The sequence below is a fragment of the Primulina eburnea genome, chromosome 18 (assembly GCF_022965805.1).
Source record: "Primulina eburnea isolate SZY01 chromosome 18, ASM2296580v1, whole genome shotgun sequence".
Classification (NCBI taxonomy): domain Eukaryota; kingdom Viridiplantae; phylum Streptophyta; class Magnoliopsida; order Lamiales; family Gesneriaceae; genus Primulina; species Primulina eburnea.
Window position 1 is genome coordinate 1173613 of NC_133118.1, and position 13573 is coordinate 1187185.

Sequence of the window (13573 nt, forward strand, 5' to 3'; positions counted from 1 at the left end):
TAGTATGAAATATATTTCTAAACCATCAAGCCATTTTCATAGTGTTATATAATATATAACCATCTTTGAACATATTTGTGCAAGAATTTGTCACCTCGTGCTTGCTAGAAATGAGGATTTGATCTTTTTGAGTGTCACCACTGTCTCAATCATATTGATTCTCTCCTGCGGTGAAATAGCCAAGCATTTCATCGCCAAGTCGAAAATCGACGACAGACACTGCTCCTTTGCCGAGAAATTGTTGGCAATAAATTTGGTATTGATGGGGGTTGGCAGGTGATTGTTGGCTGGTGATGGGTGATTGGTGATTGGTGGCTGTCTTTATGACAGCCACGATACACGTATGGAGGGAGCTCTATAAATAGAGCTCCTCTCCCCCTGATTCTATCATCCCAAAAGTTCCTTCAGCTCTTCTCTTTGAGCATCTCTTCTTCTTTGAGTGCTTAATATTATAATATTTGTTAGGTGTTTGTTCTCCTGTATTAAAAGAGTTTGTGTTCTCTTTGGAAACACAGTGAGTGAGTTGTACACCAGTAAAATATTATAGTGGAAATCTTTTCATCTTGCCCGTGGTTTTTACCCTAATAATTTTTAGGGGTTTTCCACGTAAATCTCGGTGTCCAGTTTATTCTTTATTTTCGGGTTTTATTATCTCAAATCTCGCACGTGGGACCAACAAGTGGTATCAGAGCCTTGGTTTAAAATTTCTTAAGATTCTGAGTATGCTCTGTGGTTGCAGCCTAGACTGATCTTCCACATCAGAAAAGATTTTTCGAGATTTTTTATTTAAGGCGAGATTATTTTGTCCGGTCTACTAAAATTGTTATAGACGTAATGGCGGGAAGGTACGAGATAGCAAAGTTCAACGGAAGCAATTTTATGTTGTGGAAAATAAAGATACAAGCAGTTTTAAGAAAGGAGAATTGCTTGGCGGCTATTGGAGATAGACCGGTGGAGATTACGGATGATGGAAAGTGGAATGAGATGAATGACAACGCTGTTGCCAATTTACACTTGGCTATAGCTGACGAAGTTTTGTCAAGTATCTCTGAGATAAAAACAGCAAAAATTATCTGGGATACTCTGACAAAGATGTACGAGGTCAAGTCCCTACACAATATGATTTTCCTAAAGAGAAGGCTTTATACTCTTCGGATGGCGGAATCCTCATCGATGACCGACCATATCAACACACTAAATACTCTATTTGCCCAACTCACTTCCATGGGGCATAAAATAGGGGAAAATGAACGTGCGGAGCTTCTACTTCAAAGTCTACCAGATTCATACGATCAACTTATCATCAACATTACCAACAATATTCTTATGGGCTTTCTAAGATTCGACGATGTCTTAACTGCGGTTCTCGGAGAAGAAAGCCGGCGCAAGAATAAGGAAGACAGGTTGGTAACTTCGAAGCAGGCAGAGGCTTTGCCGATGATAAGAGGAAGATTCATGGACCGTGACTCCAGTGGGAGCCAAAGACGAGGTAGATCAAAGTCGAGAAGTAAGAAGAAAAATATTTACTGCTTTAAATGTGGCGGTAAAGGGCACTTCAAGAAAGAGTGTACGAGTATCGATAAAAGTTCTCAAGGAAATGTGGCCAGTACTTCAGGAAGTGGTGAAATATTATTCAGCGAAGCGGCAACTGTTGCAGAAGGCAGACACAAATTTTGTGACACATGGATAATGGATTCAGGAGCGACGTGGCATATGACGTCTCGGAGAGAATGGTTCGATCATTATGAACCAATCTCAGGAGGATCTGTATTCATGGGAAATGATCATGCCTTGGAAATCGCTGGGGTCGGTACTATCAAAATTAAAATGTTTGATGGCACCATTCGCACCATACAGGAGGTACGACATGTGAAAGGACTGACGAAAAATCTTTTGTCCTTGGGACAATTGGATGACATCGGGTGCAAAACTCGGATCGAGAACGGGATCATGAAAATTGTGAAGGGCGCGCTTGTGGTTATGAAGGCGGAAAAGGTTGCTGCAAATCTGTATGTACTTTTGGGAGAAACACACAAAGAGGCAGAACTAGCTGTTGCATCAATTGGTTCAGGAGAAAAATTAACAGTGTTATGGCATAGAAAGCTCGGGCATATGTCAGAACGGGGGTTGAAAATTCTCTCAGAACGGAAGCTGCTGCCGGGACTTACAAAAGTGTCACTACCCTTTTGTGAGCACTGTGTTACCAGTAAACAACACAGATTAAAGTTTGGCACTTCTACTGCCAGGAGCAAAAGCATATTAGAGCTGATTCATTCGGATGTTTGGCAAGCACCGGTTGTATCTCTAGGAGGAGCTAGATACTTTGTCTCGTTCATTGATGATTTCTCTAGGAGATGTTGGGTGTATCCAATCAAGAAAAAATCAGATGTTTTCCAGATCTTCAAAGATTTCAAAGCGCGGGTTGAACTTGATTCTGAAAAGAAAATCAAGTGTCTGAGGACTGACAATGGAGGAGAATATACCAGTGACGAGTTTGATGAATTTTGTCAACATGAAGGCATCAAGAGACAGTTCACGACGGCTTACACACCTCAACAGAATGGAGTGGCGGAGCGGATGAACAGAACCTTGTTGGACAGAACAAGAGCTATGTTGAGGACTGCAGGTCTAGAAAAATCATTTTGGGCGGAAGCAGTCAAAACCGCTTGTTATATTATCAATCGTTCTCCTTCAGTGGCGATTGATCTGAAGACTCCGATGGAGATGTGGACCGGGAAGCCGACAGATTATTCTCATTTGCATACATTTGGAAGTCCGGTATACGTTCTGTACAATGAGCAAGAAAGATCGAAGTTGGATTCGAAATCCAGAAAATGTATCTTCTTGGGTTATGCTGATGGAGTAAAGGGGTTTCGCTTGTGGGATCCTACTGTTCACAAGCTTGTCATCAGCAGGGATGTTATCTTTGAGGAAGATAAAGTAAAGGGAGACAAAGGCACACAGAATTCAGAAACTACTATTTTTCAGGTAGAAAATAAGACAGACGAAGGTCAAGTTTCTTGTGAAGCAGTACCAGAGCACGAAGAACAAGAACAAGTTGAGTCTGAGGTTTCCAATGTGAGGCAGTCAACTCGAGACAGAAGACCACCAGGTTGGCTTTCAGATTATGTCACTGAAAGCAACATTGCATATTGTCTATTATCAGAAGATGGTGAGCCATCGAGTTTCTACGAGGCTACTCAGAGCTCGGATGTATCTTTTTGGATGATAGCAATGCAAGAAGAGTTGGAGGCATTAGACAAGAATAAAACTTGGGACCTTGTTACATTACCACGAGGGAGGAAAGCCATTGGAAACAGATGGGTCTATAAGATCAAGCGTGATGGCAATAACCAAGTGGAGCGATATCGTGCTAGATTGGTGGTAAAAGGGTATGCTCAGAAAGAAGGCATTGACTTCAATGAGATATTTTCTCCTGTGGTTCGGCTTACAACAGTCAGAGTAGTGTTGGCATTGTGTGCGGTGTTTGACCTACATCTAGAACAGCTAGATGTGAAAACGGCATTTCTTCATGGAGATCTTGAAGAAGAAATCTATATGCTCCAGCCAGAAGGTTTTGCAGAAATAGGCAAAGAGAACTTGGTTTGCAGGTTGAAGAAATCTCTGTACGGTCTCAAACAGGCGCCGAGGTGTTGGTACAAGAGATTTGATTCCTATATCATGAGCCTTGGATACAACAGACTGAGTGCAGACCCTTGTACGTATTTCAAGAGGTCTGGTGATGATTATATCATTTTGCTGTTGTATGTGGACGACATGTTGGTAGCAGGCCCCAACAAAGATCAGGTCCAATTATTGAAGGCACAGTTGGCTAGGGAATTTGATATGAAGGACTTGGGACCAGCAAACAAGATTCTAGGGATGCAAGTTCACCGAGATAGAAGTAACAGAAAGATTTGGCTTTCGCAGAAAAATTATTTGAAGAAAATCTTGCAACGCTTCAACATGCAAGATAGTAAGCCAATCTCGACCCCTCTTCCTGTCAACTTCAAGTTATCCTCCGAGATGTGTCCTAGCAGTGAAGCGGAGAGGATGGAGATGTCTCGAGTACCGTATGCATCAGCAGTGGGAAGTTTGATGTTCGCTATGATCTGTACAAGGCCGGACATTGCTCAAGCAGTGGGAGCAGTTAGTCGGTATATGGCGAATCCTGGACGAGAGCATTGGAGCACTGTTAAGAGGATCCTTAGATACATTAAGGGTACCTCGAATGCTGCATTATGTTATGGAGGATCGTATTTTACACTTAGGGGCTATGTCGATTCAGATTATGCAGGTGATCCTGATAAGATGAAATCTACTACTGGTTATGTGTTTACACTTGCAGGGGGAGCAGTAAGCTGGGTTTCAAAATTGCAGACAGTTGTGGCGTTATCTACAACAGAGGCAGAATATATGGCAGCTACTCAAGCTTGCAAGGAGGCAATATGGATTAAAAGGTTATTGGAGGAGATCAGACACAAACAAGATAATGTTCCTTTGTTTTGTGATAGTCAGAGTGCCTTGCACATCGCAAGGAATCCAGCCTTTCATTCCAGGACGAAACACATTGGAGTACAATTTCATTTTGTGCGAGAAGTAGTAGAAGAAGGAAGCGTGGATATGCAGAAGATCCATACAAAGGATAACATAGCTGATTTTCTGACCAAGCCAGTGAACACTGATAAGTTTGAGTGGTGTAGATCCTCAAGTGGTCTAGCGGAAACGTAAGCAGCAGGGAATGACAAGATTGAAAGGATGTGTGGAGATATGTTTGATTCTCAATCAAATCTCCAAGTGGGAGAATTGTTGGCAATAAATTTGGTATTGATGGGGGTTGGCAGGTGATTGTTGGCTGGTGATGGGTGATTGGTGATTGGTGGCTGTCTTTATGACAGCCACGATACACGTATGGAGGGAGCTCTATAAATAGAGCTCCTCTCCCCCTGATTCTATCATCCCAAAAGTTCCTTCAGCTCTTCTCTTTGAGCATCTCTTCTTCTTTGAGTGCTTAATATTATAATATTTGTTAGGTGTTTGTTCTCCTGTATTAAAAGAGTTTGTGTTCTCTTTGGAAACACAGTGAGTGAGTTGTACACCAGTAAAATATTATAGTGGAAATCTTTTCATCTTGCCCGTGGTTTTTACCCTAATAATTTTTAGGGGTTTTCCACGTAAATCTCGGTGTCCAGTTTATTCTTTATTTTCGGGTTTTATTATCTCAAATCTCGCACGTGGGACCAACAGAAATGTCGGTCTTCTTGGTCGAGTAAGCCAGCAGCAGCAATTTCAGTCACTATGTTTTCTTGTAATGCTTCACTCACCCAATCCTTTAAGCTCATTTCTTCCGTAAACATGTCGTCAGTCGGCTTCTTACTCGTAAATAGCTCCAGCAATGTGATGCCATAACTGTAAATATCACAGCTTGTTGATACCTTCCCTTCTGATCCATACTCTGATACCAAGAATTTTTTTTTAGTTCACAGTTCAAATTGTTGATCACCTGGTGCCATATAGCCGATGGTTGCCAATGTGATTGTTTGATGGAAAGCCTCCCCTTCTCCAAAGAGTTTGGAGATTCCGAAATCGCCGACATGTGCTATCATATCTTCGTCGATCAGGATGTTACTAGGCTTTAAATCGCAATGAATGATTGGTGACGGAATCCCATGATGAAGATATTCAAGAGCTAGTGCAACATCAACTGCTATGTTCAATCTCTGTTGCAAATCCAAAGAAGTATTAGAGGAGGAATATAGCCATTTCTCCAGGCTACCATTAGGCATATACTCCAAAACCAATGCTTTGAAATCTATGTTGCTGCAACAACTTACGACACGAACTAAATTCTTGTGACGAATGGTGCTCATTACTTCACACTCGACTTCAAAGCTTTTGATGGCCCGTTCTAGTTGCAAGTTGAAAACCTTCACCGCAATGATTAACCCGTCAGAGAGTGTCCCTTTGTATACTGAACCAAAGCTCCCTCTTCCCATAATGTTGCCTTCACTAAAGTTTTCCGTTGCTTGTCGGAGTTCATGGTAAGAAATCCGTCTCCAAGAAATAGTTGACGAGGTCTCAACTCGATTTTGTTTTTTGTTGGCTTTCCTTCTTCGTAGTAGCCAGATTGACAAGGACACCGCCAAGATAGCTATTACAATAGGAGCTAAGATGTATTTGATGAAGGAAACATGTTTTGAGCTTGACTTATCAACACCTTCAATGTGACAGGGTGGAACTTGCAGTCGAACATCACCGCAAAGTGCATAGTTCATTGTAAAAGATTGAGCTGTAAAGTTCGAGAAACGTCCTCCGTTTGGGATTTCTCCTTCTAGTCTATTGTAGGATAAATCAATATAACTTAGAAACATAAGCGACTCTAGTGACTTCGGAATATATCCAGAGATATTATTGTGCGAAAGATCCAAATATTCCAAGCCTCGCAAGTCTCCGGTAGACTTAGGAATACTTCCTTGAAGGTTATTGTGTGCGAAGGATAGGTTCTCCAAAGACTGCAAGGAACCGATATTGATTGGGATATCGCCTGAAAATTGATTCCTTGAGAAGTCGAGATATCCCAGTGTCTTCAAATTTGAGATCTCTGATGATATGTTTCCACTTAAGAAGTTAGTGGACAAGTTTAGTACCAAAAGACCTGCAATATTCCATAAGTCTGGTACCACAGAATTCAATCTGTTGGAGTCTAAGTACACTATGCTAAGGGATTTTAAATCCCCAAAGCATGTTGGTATTGTGCCGTAGAGCATGTTGCCACTCAAGTACAATTCACTCAATCTCTTCAGTCGGCAAAGCTCTGTGGGTATGTGCCCCTCAAGTCTATTTTGTCCGAGAGCTAACCGTTCAATTTGGGTTAGTTCCCCTATCATTTTCGGGATCAACCCAGTTAAGTCATTAAATCCTATATTAATAGATTTGAGGCCTGTCAAGTTTCCAATTGTTGGAGGAATGGATCCTTTAATGTAGCTGTCAAATGTGTTGAAATAACCGAAGGATTCCGATAAATTCACAAGTGAAGTTGGAAGGATGGCGTTGAATTGGTTTGATGATATATCCATTATCTCCAAATGAGGGCAATTGGCCAGTGAAGAGATAAATCTCAATTCCCCGGCTAGATTATTTTTCCAAAGAAATAGCCACTTAAGATGCCTTAAATTGGTGAAATTGGGTACCGTACCCGTAAATGAGTTATTAGCGATGCTTATAATAACAAGCTTAGAAGCATTGTTTATAGTAACTGGGATAGCTCCATTGAGGTTGTTGCCAGCTAGATCGAGGAATTCTAAATTTGGAAGAGAAATCCCCATATTTCTCGGAAGTTGACCTTCAAAGTGGTTGAAAGAAAGCTGCAGTCCTCTTAGCGTTGAGATGTTGAAAATGGAAACAGGAATGGACCCGGATAAGCCATTTGAAAAAAAGTTAAGATTCTCAAGTTTAAGATTACCAAGCTCAGAGGGTATCTCTCCTGCAAACAAAGTTAGCAATGGCTAAAAATCCCAACAACCGAATTAGTAATAATATGAAGAAATTAGCGTAACAAGTAGAAAACCCGTCATCTTGTTCCCTGCTATATCCAAGATCTTGAGTCGAGTCAAGTTCACAACTTGCATTGGAATAGCGCCTGTGAATTCATTAATCGACAGAATTAGAATCGAAAGCTTTCTGCAAAATATTGGGAAAATCATTTCACATTCAACCTAAAATTATTTATATGGTTAATGACAACATTAGTGATCAAATATTTCATATTTTTTGAAGTTTAGAGATCAAAATTGTTACTTCGAAATGTTTAGGGACTTGAAGTATTTATTTTAGGGACTTAATGAAGTGTTTGAAATGTTTAGAAACTTAAATTGTTACTTCAGTTTAGTGTTTTACCTTCAAGATTGTTTTCGCCTAGGTATAATATCTTGAGCTTTGTCAAATCCCCAATCTCTTTTGGTATGCTTCCATTAAATCCATTAACCGACAAGGACAATATCTCAAGTGATTTACACTTGTATATGTTTGAAGGAATCACCCCAGAGAGACTATTCAAAGATAACTCGACTATGTTTAGTTTGGACAAATTGTCACACATGTTCATCGGGATCGTGCCTGAAAAGCTATTATTTGTGAGATCAATCACTTGGAGGGACGAAATGTTGAATATCCCATATGGTATTGATCCTGTCATCTGGTTGGACCTCGTGCTCCATACTTGTAGACTAGAAAGATTACCTATTTCTTGTGGAAGAGTTCCATATAGATAATTTCCTGTCATATTGAATATCTCCAATTTCGAAAGATTGGACAGACGAGGGATGACACCAGTAAAACTGTTGTTATTCAGCAAGATTTGCTCAAGTTCTGTTAAGGCACCAAGAAACATGGGAATAGTGCCTGTCAAATTGTTGGCTCCTAATTTTAACACTTTCAATCTACGCAAACCTGATAATTCTTCCGGTACTCGACCAGTGAAGCTATTAGAACCGAGGTCCAAAGATCTCAAAAACGTCAAGTTTCCAAGATGTGGTGCGATGGTTCCTTGAATATTCCAACCATGGAGGTCCAGTGTTGTGATCCTTTGGTTGGTGCCACAAGAAACACCGACCCAGAAACAGAATGAAGCTCCGTTCATGGTAGACCAATTTCTTTCCAATATATCAAAAGGGTCTGAAGTGATTCTTGATTTGAATGCAAGAAGTGATTCTTCATCAACATTTGCGAAGGTGGTAGATTTATGATAGAAGAGTATTGTTAACACTGATAAAGCAATAAGAAACGAGAGCTTTTCCATGAAATATGCAAAATGATCTTGTCAAATTATGTGTAAATGTATCTTCAAATATATAATGATTAACAATGCGTATTAACTCTCCACAATCTCTGGTCCACCACCTCATCACATTTTCCATTCAAGACAATTATAGATTGCTTTCAATCCATTACTGTTGAAAATACAAGACATATGCGTCGTCACTTTAGCAACGGTTGACTCGGGGAAGATTCAAAGTCTTGCAAATTATCTTAATTGGTTTTCAATTAATTACACATAACTTTCATTATTTGGACTATCTGTTGACTCTGGAGTCAAGATTCCATACAATAATACAGATGGAAGCTAAGGTGCGTGGTAGATTTATTACATAACTCTGGAGAATATATTAATTGATTGATTATTTACTGCATAAAAGTCATGTATGTTATTTTGAATATCATATAATCACTATTTGTATTTCATGTTCTCTAATTTATACTAAAAAAAATTGTGAAAGCTTAAATATCTTTTTGTTATTGCAGATAATATGATTCCTCCAGTTAAAATTTTCACAATCGTTGAAAATAAAAGTATATTAAGCAGTGAGTCGTATTGTTGTGTTGTTTTTGTGAGTGACAAATCCATGGATAACGGTATGATCACGAAACAGAATCAATCCGAGCAATTGATAAATGATTCACTTGGCTAAGAGGATGTCAATAATGCTCTTTCAAATGACCCTTTTCTTGTTGGAAAATTGATAGATGAAAATTATGTAAACGTAAAGACTTCATCCAATCCTGAAAGTGTTTTAAAAAAAAAATGCTACATCTGTTTTCTCAACTCAAAGTTAAATTAAGTAATTAAATTTTTTATTTTTTGTTTTTAACTACTATTTGTTAATATAATATCACTTGTATGAAATAGAAAAATAGTATAGTTTATAAATGAAGAATGGATTTTGTTTATTTTTAAGATAACTGTAAATTATTTAATTTATTATTTAAAACATAAATGACATTTATGTTACAATATTTGATATCATAAAATTACTATTAGTAATTGAATTTTTATATTTTAGTTGAGACAATATTTTTATGATAAAAAGTGTTAAATATCTGGTTATTTTTTTAGGTAATATGAATTCTCAAGATCAACATTCTTCCTGCATTGTCGTAACGCAAAATCTAACAAATAACGGGTGGTCAGATTGTAATTCTATTTTGATGAGTGATATTTTTACAAAAGACGATATGATAATCAAGCAGACATTATCTGAGAAATTGCTGAAAAAATGTTTTGCAAGAAAGGATATCAATAATGTGGTCCTTGATGATTCATCTCTTTTGGAAAAAATGACAGGCGAAAATAATAAAATGAAGGTATCTTTTGTTTCTTTTTCAGTAAAAACAATATTAAATTAACTATTATGTAATGATACTTTTGTTTTAACTATGAATTCATAGTAAAACTGACTTTTGGATAAAAGAAAAAATAATAATCAATATATAGCAAACTAATGTGCATTTTCTTTTTTCTCAATGTTTGAGTAAGTTATTCATTTTACTATTTAGAACATATAAAATGTCATATTTTTCTTAGAGGTTTTTTAAATTCTAAAAATATTATACCTGTAATTGTTTAGTTATGTATGGAAAATTCATGTATCATTTTTGATAGTCTAAATTACGAATTAATTTTTTTTACTTAAAAAATAAAATTATCTTTATCGTTGATTTTTTTTTTCCTATTGTAGGTAGTAAACTTTCAAAGTCTAAAATATATCTAATGATGTTATTCAATTGATGTGAATTAAAAATTTTAATGCTTACATTCTTTAATTGATATCTAGTTTACCAAAAGTAATGTATTCAGTTGTTCATATTTGTTCAAAATTATGGGATATAAATTGCTCTAATTATTTATGTCTAAACACTTTACGACACTGAAGTATCGTCTCTGTACACATATCTTACATGGAATAATATTTTGTTTTTGTTTTTTTGAATCTTTGATAAATGATTTCATTACATTATCAAATTAAATATTACTGAAATTTAGACATAGCTAATATCATTATCATTATATAATAATAATTATTATTATTATTATTATTATTATTATTATTTGAGAGGGAAAATCATCCAAAGCACAAAAATCGAATAAAATGGTGGATATTTGAGAAGATGTAGAAGCATTCAGAACACAAAAAGGATTAACATATGGGGAAAACAAAGGACGGAAAACCGAAAACCAATAGTCGAAGAGGCAGTTTTGACAAATTAGAACGTAAGTAAACAATTCATAATTATATTCTTGTGTTTATACATAGTATTAGATTAGATGTGTATAAAACCTAGAATAAATTATTTATAAATCAACGTATAATGACAAACTATAATTGATCAGGAAATTGTAATATATATATATATATATATATATATATATATATATATATATATATACACGCACAAGTGTGGATCATGAATATTATTTTCAAAGACTTAGCACAGGAGTGAGATCTGAAGGTGTGATCACTCTTTTTATAATGTTGTCTGGTTGAAAGCTGGCTAAGCCCAGGCAATGAAATTCACTAGTGGTGGGACGTGCTCAGAGTTGGAACTTATAGGGAATAAAATATGCAGTATTTACGGACAAAAGTATTCTTGGAGGAAAATCAATATACTTCTAATGTCGAATCCATTAATTGCGGATCCACCGTATGGCGAACCCGCAAATTTTTTTTTTCTTTTTTAGTATATATTAATTTCTTCAAAATTGAATGTATAACTAAATGACCCTCCCAAATAATAAAAAAAAGATTATTTATCTTAGTGGTGGACAAAGTTTTATGCATTGGTGGCATTTGGGTTTAAATCCTTCCAATTCAAATTTTATCCCTTCTATGACCGAGCTGTGATCAAAATATTTTTTTGTTAAAAACATACTATTGATGTTTAGTTGGATATAACAGGTGGAAATTTTTTTTCTCTTTCTGTCGGCGGGCCCCACGGAGCCGGAATCCAAATTCCGCTTCTGGTTACAATTGTGAAAAGACAAAATTATCTCTTCCGCTATGCAAATCAAAATACACCACAAGGATAGATATGTGATGCAATTATATATATATTTTTAAAATTTCTAATTGGTTAATATCATTTTCACAAAACACTTATGAGATTGTCTCAGTGGTCAGTTTTGTAAGATGTATTTCTAACATGACTAATTTGTATTTTTAAATGTCAAAAGTTTTGCTTTTCACAACAAATATGGAACAAGTCGACCCGTCTCACGATTATAGATCTGCGTGACGGTCGTACAAGAGACCTACTATATAGTTTTTCATTTTAAGATTGAAATTATGGACCATTATGCTTATTGTTGTTAAGTGGAGTGTATTCAATATGGAGAATTAATAGCTTTAAAAGATATTTGTAGAGTTTAAAAGTAAAGAGATATTCAATCTATACTTTTTTTTATAAATTTGATCGAATTCTTCTTGTATCCAAAATAGACTTTTGTAGAGTTTTAGAAAAGTAGTGATATTCAATATTTATATTTAAATATTTTATATAGTCTAGAGATATTCAAAATTTTAATTTAGTTTATTTATTTCAAACACATTTCTAGGGCTAATTGCAGCCCCTAAAAAAGTCTGAAATACATAAGGCCTCATAAAAATATTAAAAGTCTAATATGTCCTTCATTTTTTTTTTTAAAATCAAACATGTTCTACCCTGTTTACAAGGGATTTATGCATGTTTTTTTATATAAAAAATAAGACAGTGTTGGGTTAAGTGTGTATGAGTGAAAATAGTACTGAGATGAGTTACCTCCTGACAAGTTCTCGTGCGTGAAGCTGTTGACGTTGTGCAGCTTGATCTAGATGAATAGGTAGGCCATAAAATAGTGACGCCATATCTTAACGGGTAATATATTTCTCTGCTGGGGACATGACCGCTGGTAGGAAAATGGTAAGGCTGATCTTTAAAGAATATGAGACAGTAACAACAGATAGAAAAGCACATCCTCGAACTCTTGGGCCTAACAGCCCGACCCATTAGCATCCAAGTATGTGCACTCTGCCCTGCTACAAGTATAAGGAAATAAAGTTGCGTCTTTGATAAGTGCAATAATTGTACTTAATTTATATGAGAATCCATTTGAATTATGTTAGTTTCGGACAGAATTATGCTTGGTATTTGTTGTTTTCGTGTCGTGCTGGAGATGAACAACTATGGGGTGATATTTGATGGCGATTAGAGGTGTTTTTGATTGTGAAATGTTGATGGACTAGCACCGTAGCTCCAATGAGGAATCTCTGCAGCGCTAAGGCTTCACATGAGATAGAAGAGCTGCAGTGCTACAACTTAGCGCCACAGCGCCAGGGTTGCCGAAGCATTAGCGGAGGCGCTACATTACTAGCACCGCAGCACTACATCTGGGATTGGAGTATGGTTTACGGGAGCCTAGGTGCTACTTGACAAGTGCCGTGGTGCTAATACATGCGAGAAATGATAATTGGGCTTTATTTTACAGGCTCGGATGAAGAATAAAAGGGGGAGATAGGGTTTCAATCGAGAAGCAGCCGTTTTTGGAGAAAGAAGACGTGAGAAACAAGGAGCACACATTGGAGAAGGATTTGGATCGCAAGGATTGATCTCAAAGACAAAGAACGACGAATCTGAGGACAGAGGCGCCACTTCTGATTTGTTATCTAGTCTTCGCTTTTTCAATTCTTGTGTTGAGATGTCTAAATCTTCAAACATGCTATGTTTTAGTTTATATTTCGTTATGAACTAACTTTTCAATTCT

General features: G+C 36.9%; 1 protein-coding gene across 1 annotated transcript; it reads right to left on the minus strand.

Moving 5' to 3' along the window:
• On the minus strand, positions 1–8829 carry LOC140819637 (uncharacterized). Its single transcript, XM_073179804.1, has 5 exons — positions 7897–8829; positions 7568–7639; positions 5504–7483; positions 5235–5455; positions 1–222 (listed from the first exon to the last, which is right to left on the minus strand). The coding sequence occupies exons 1-5, from the start codon at positions 8795–8797 to the stop codon at positions 91–93; spliced, it is 3306 nt and encodes a 1101-aa protein (XP_073035905.1). The 5' UTR covers positions 8798–8829; the 3' UTR covers positions 1–90.
• Positions 8830–13573: the final 4744 nt, after the last annotated feature.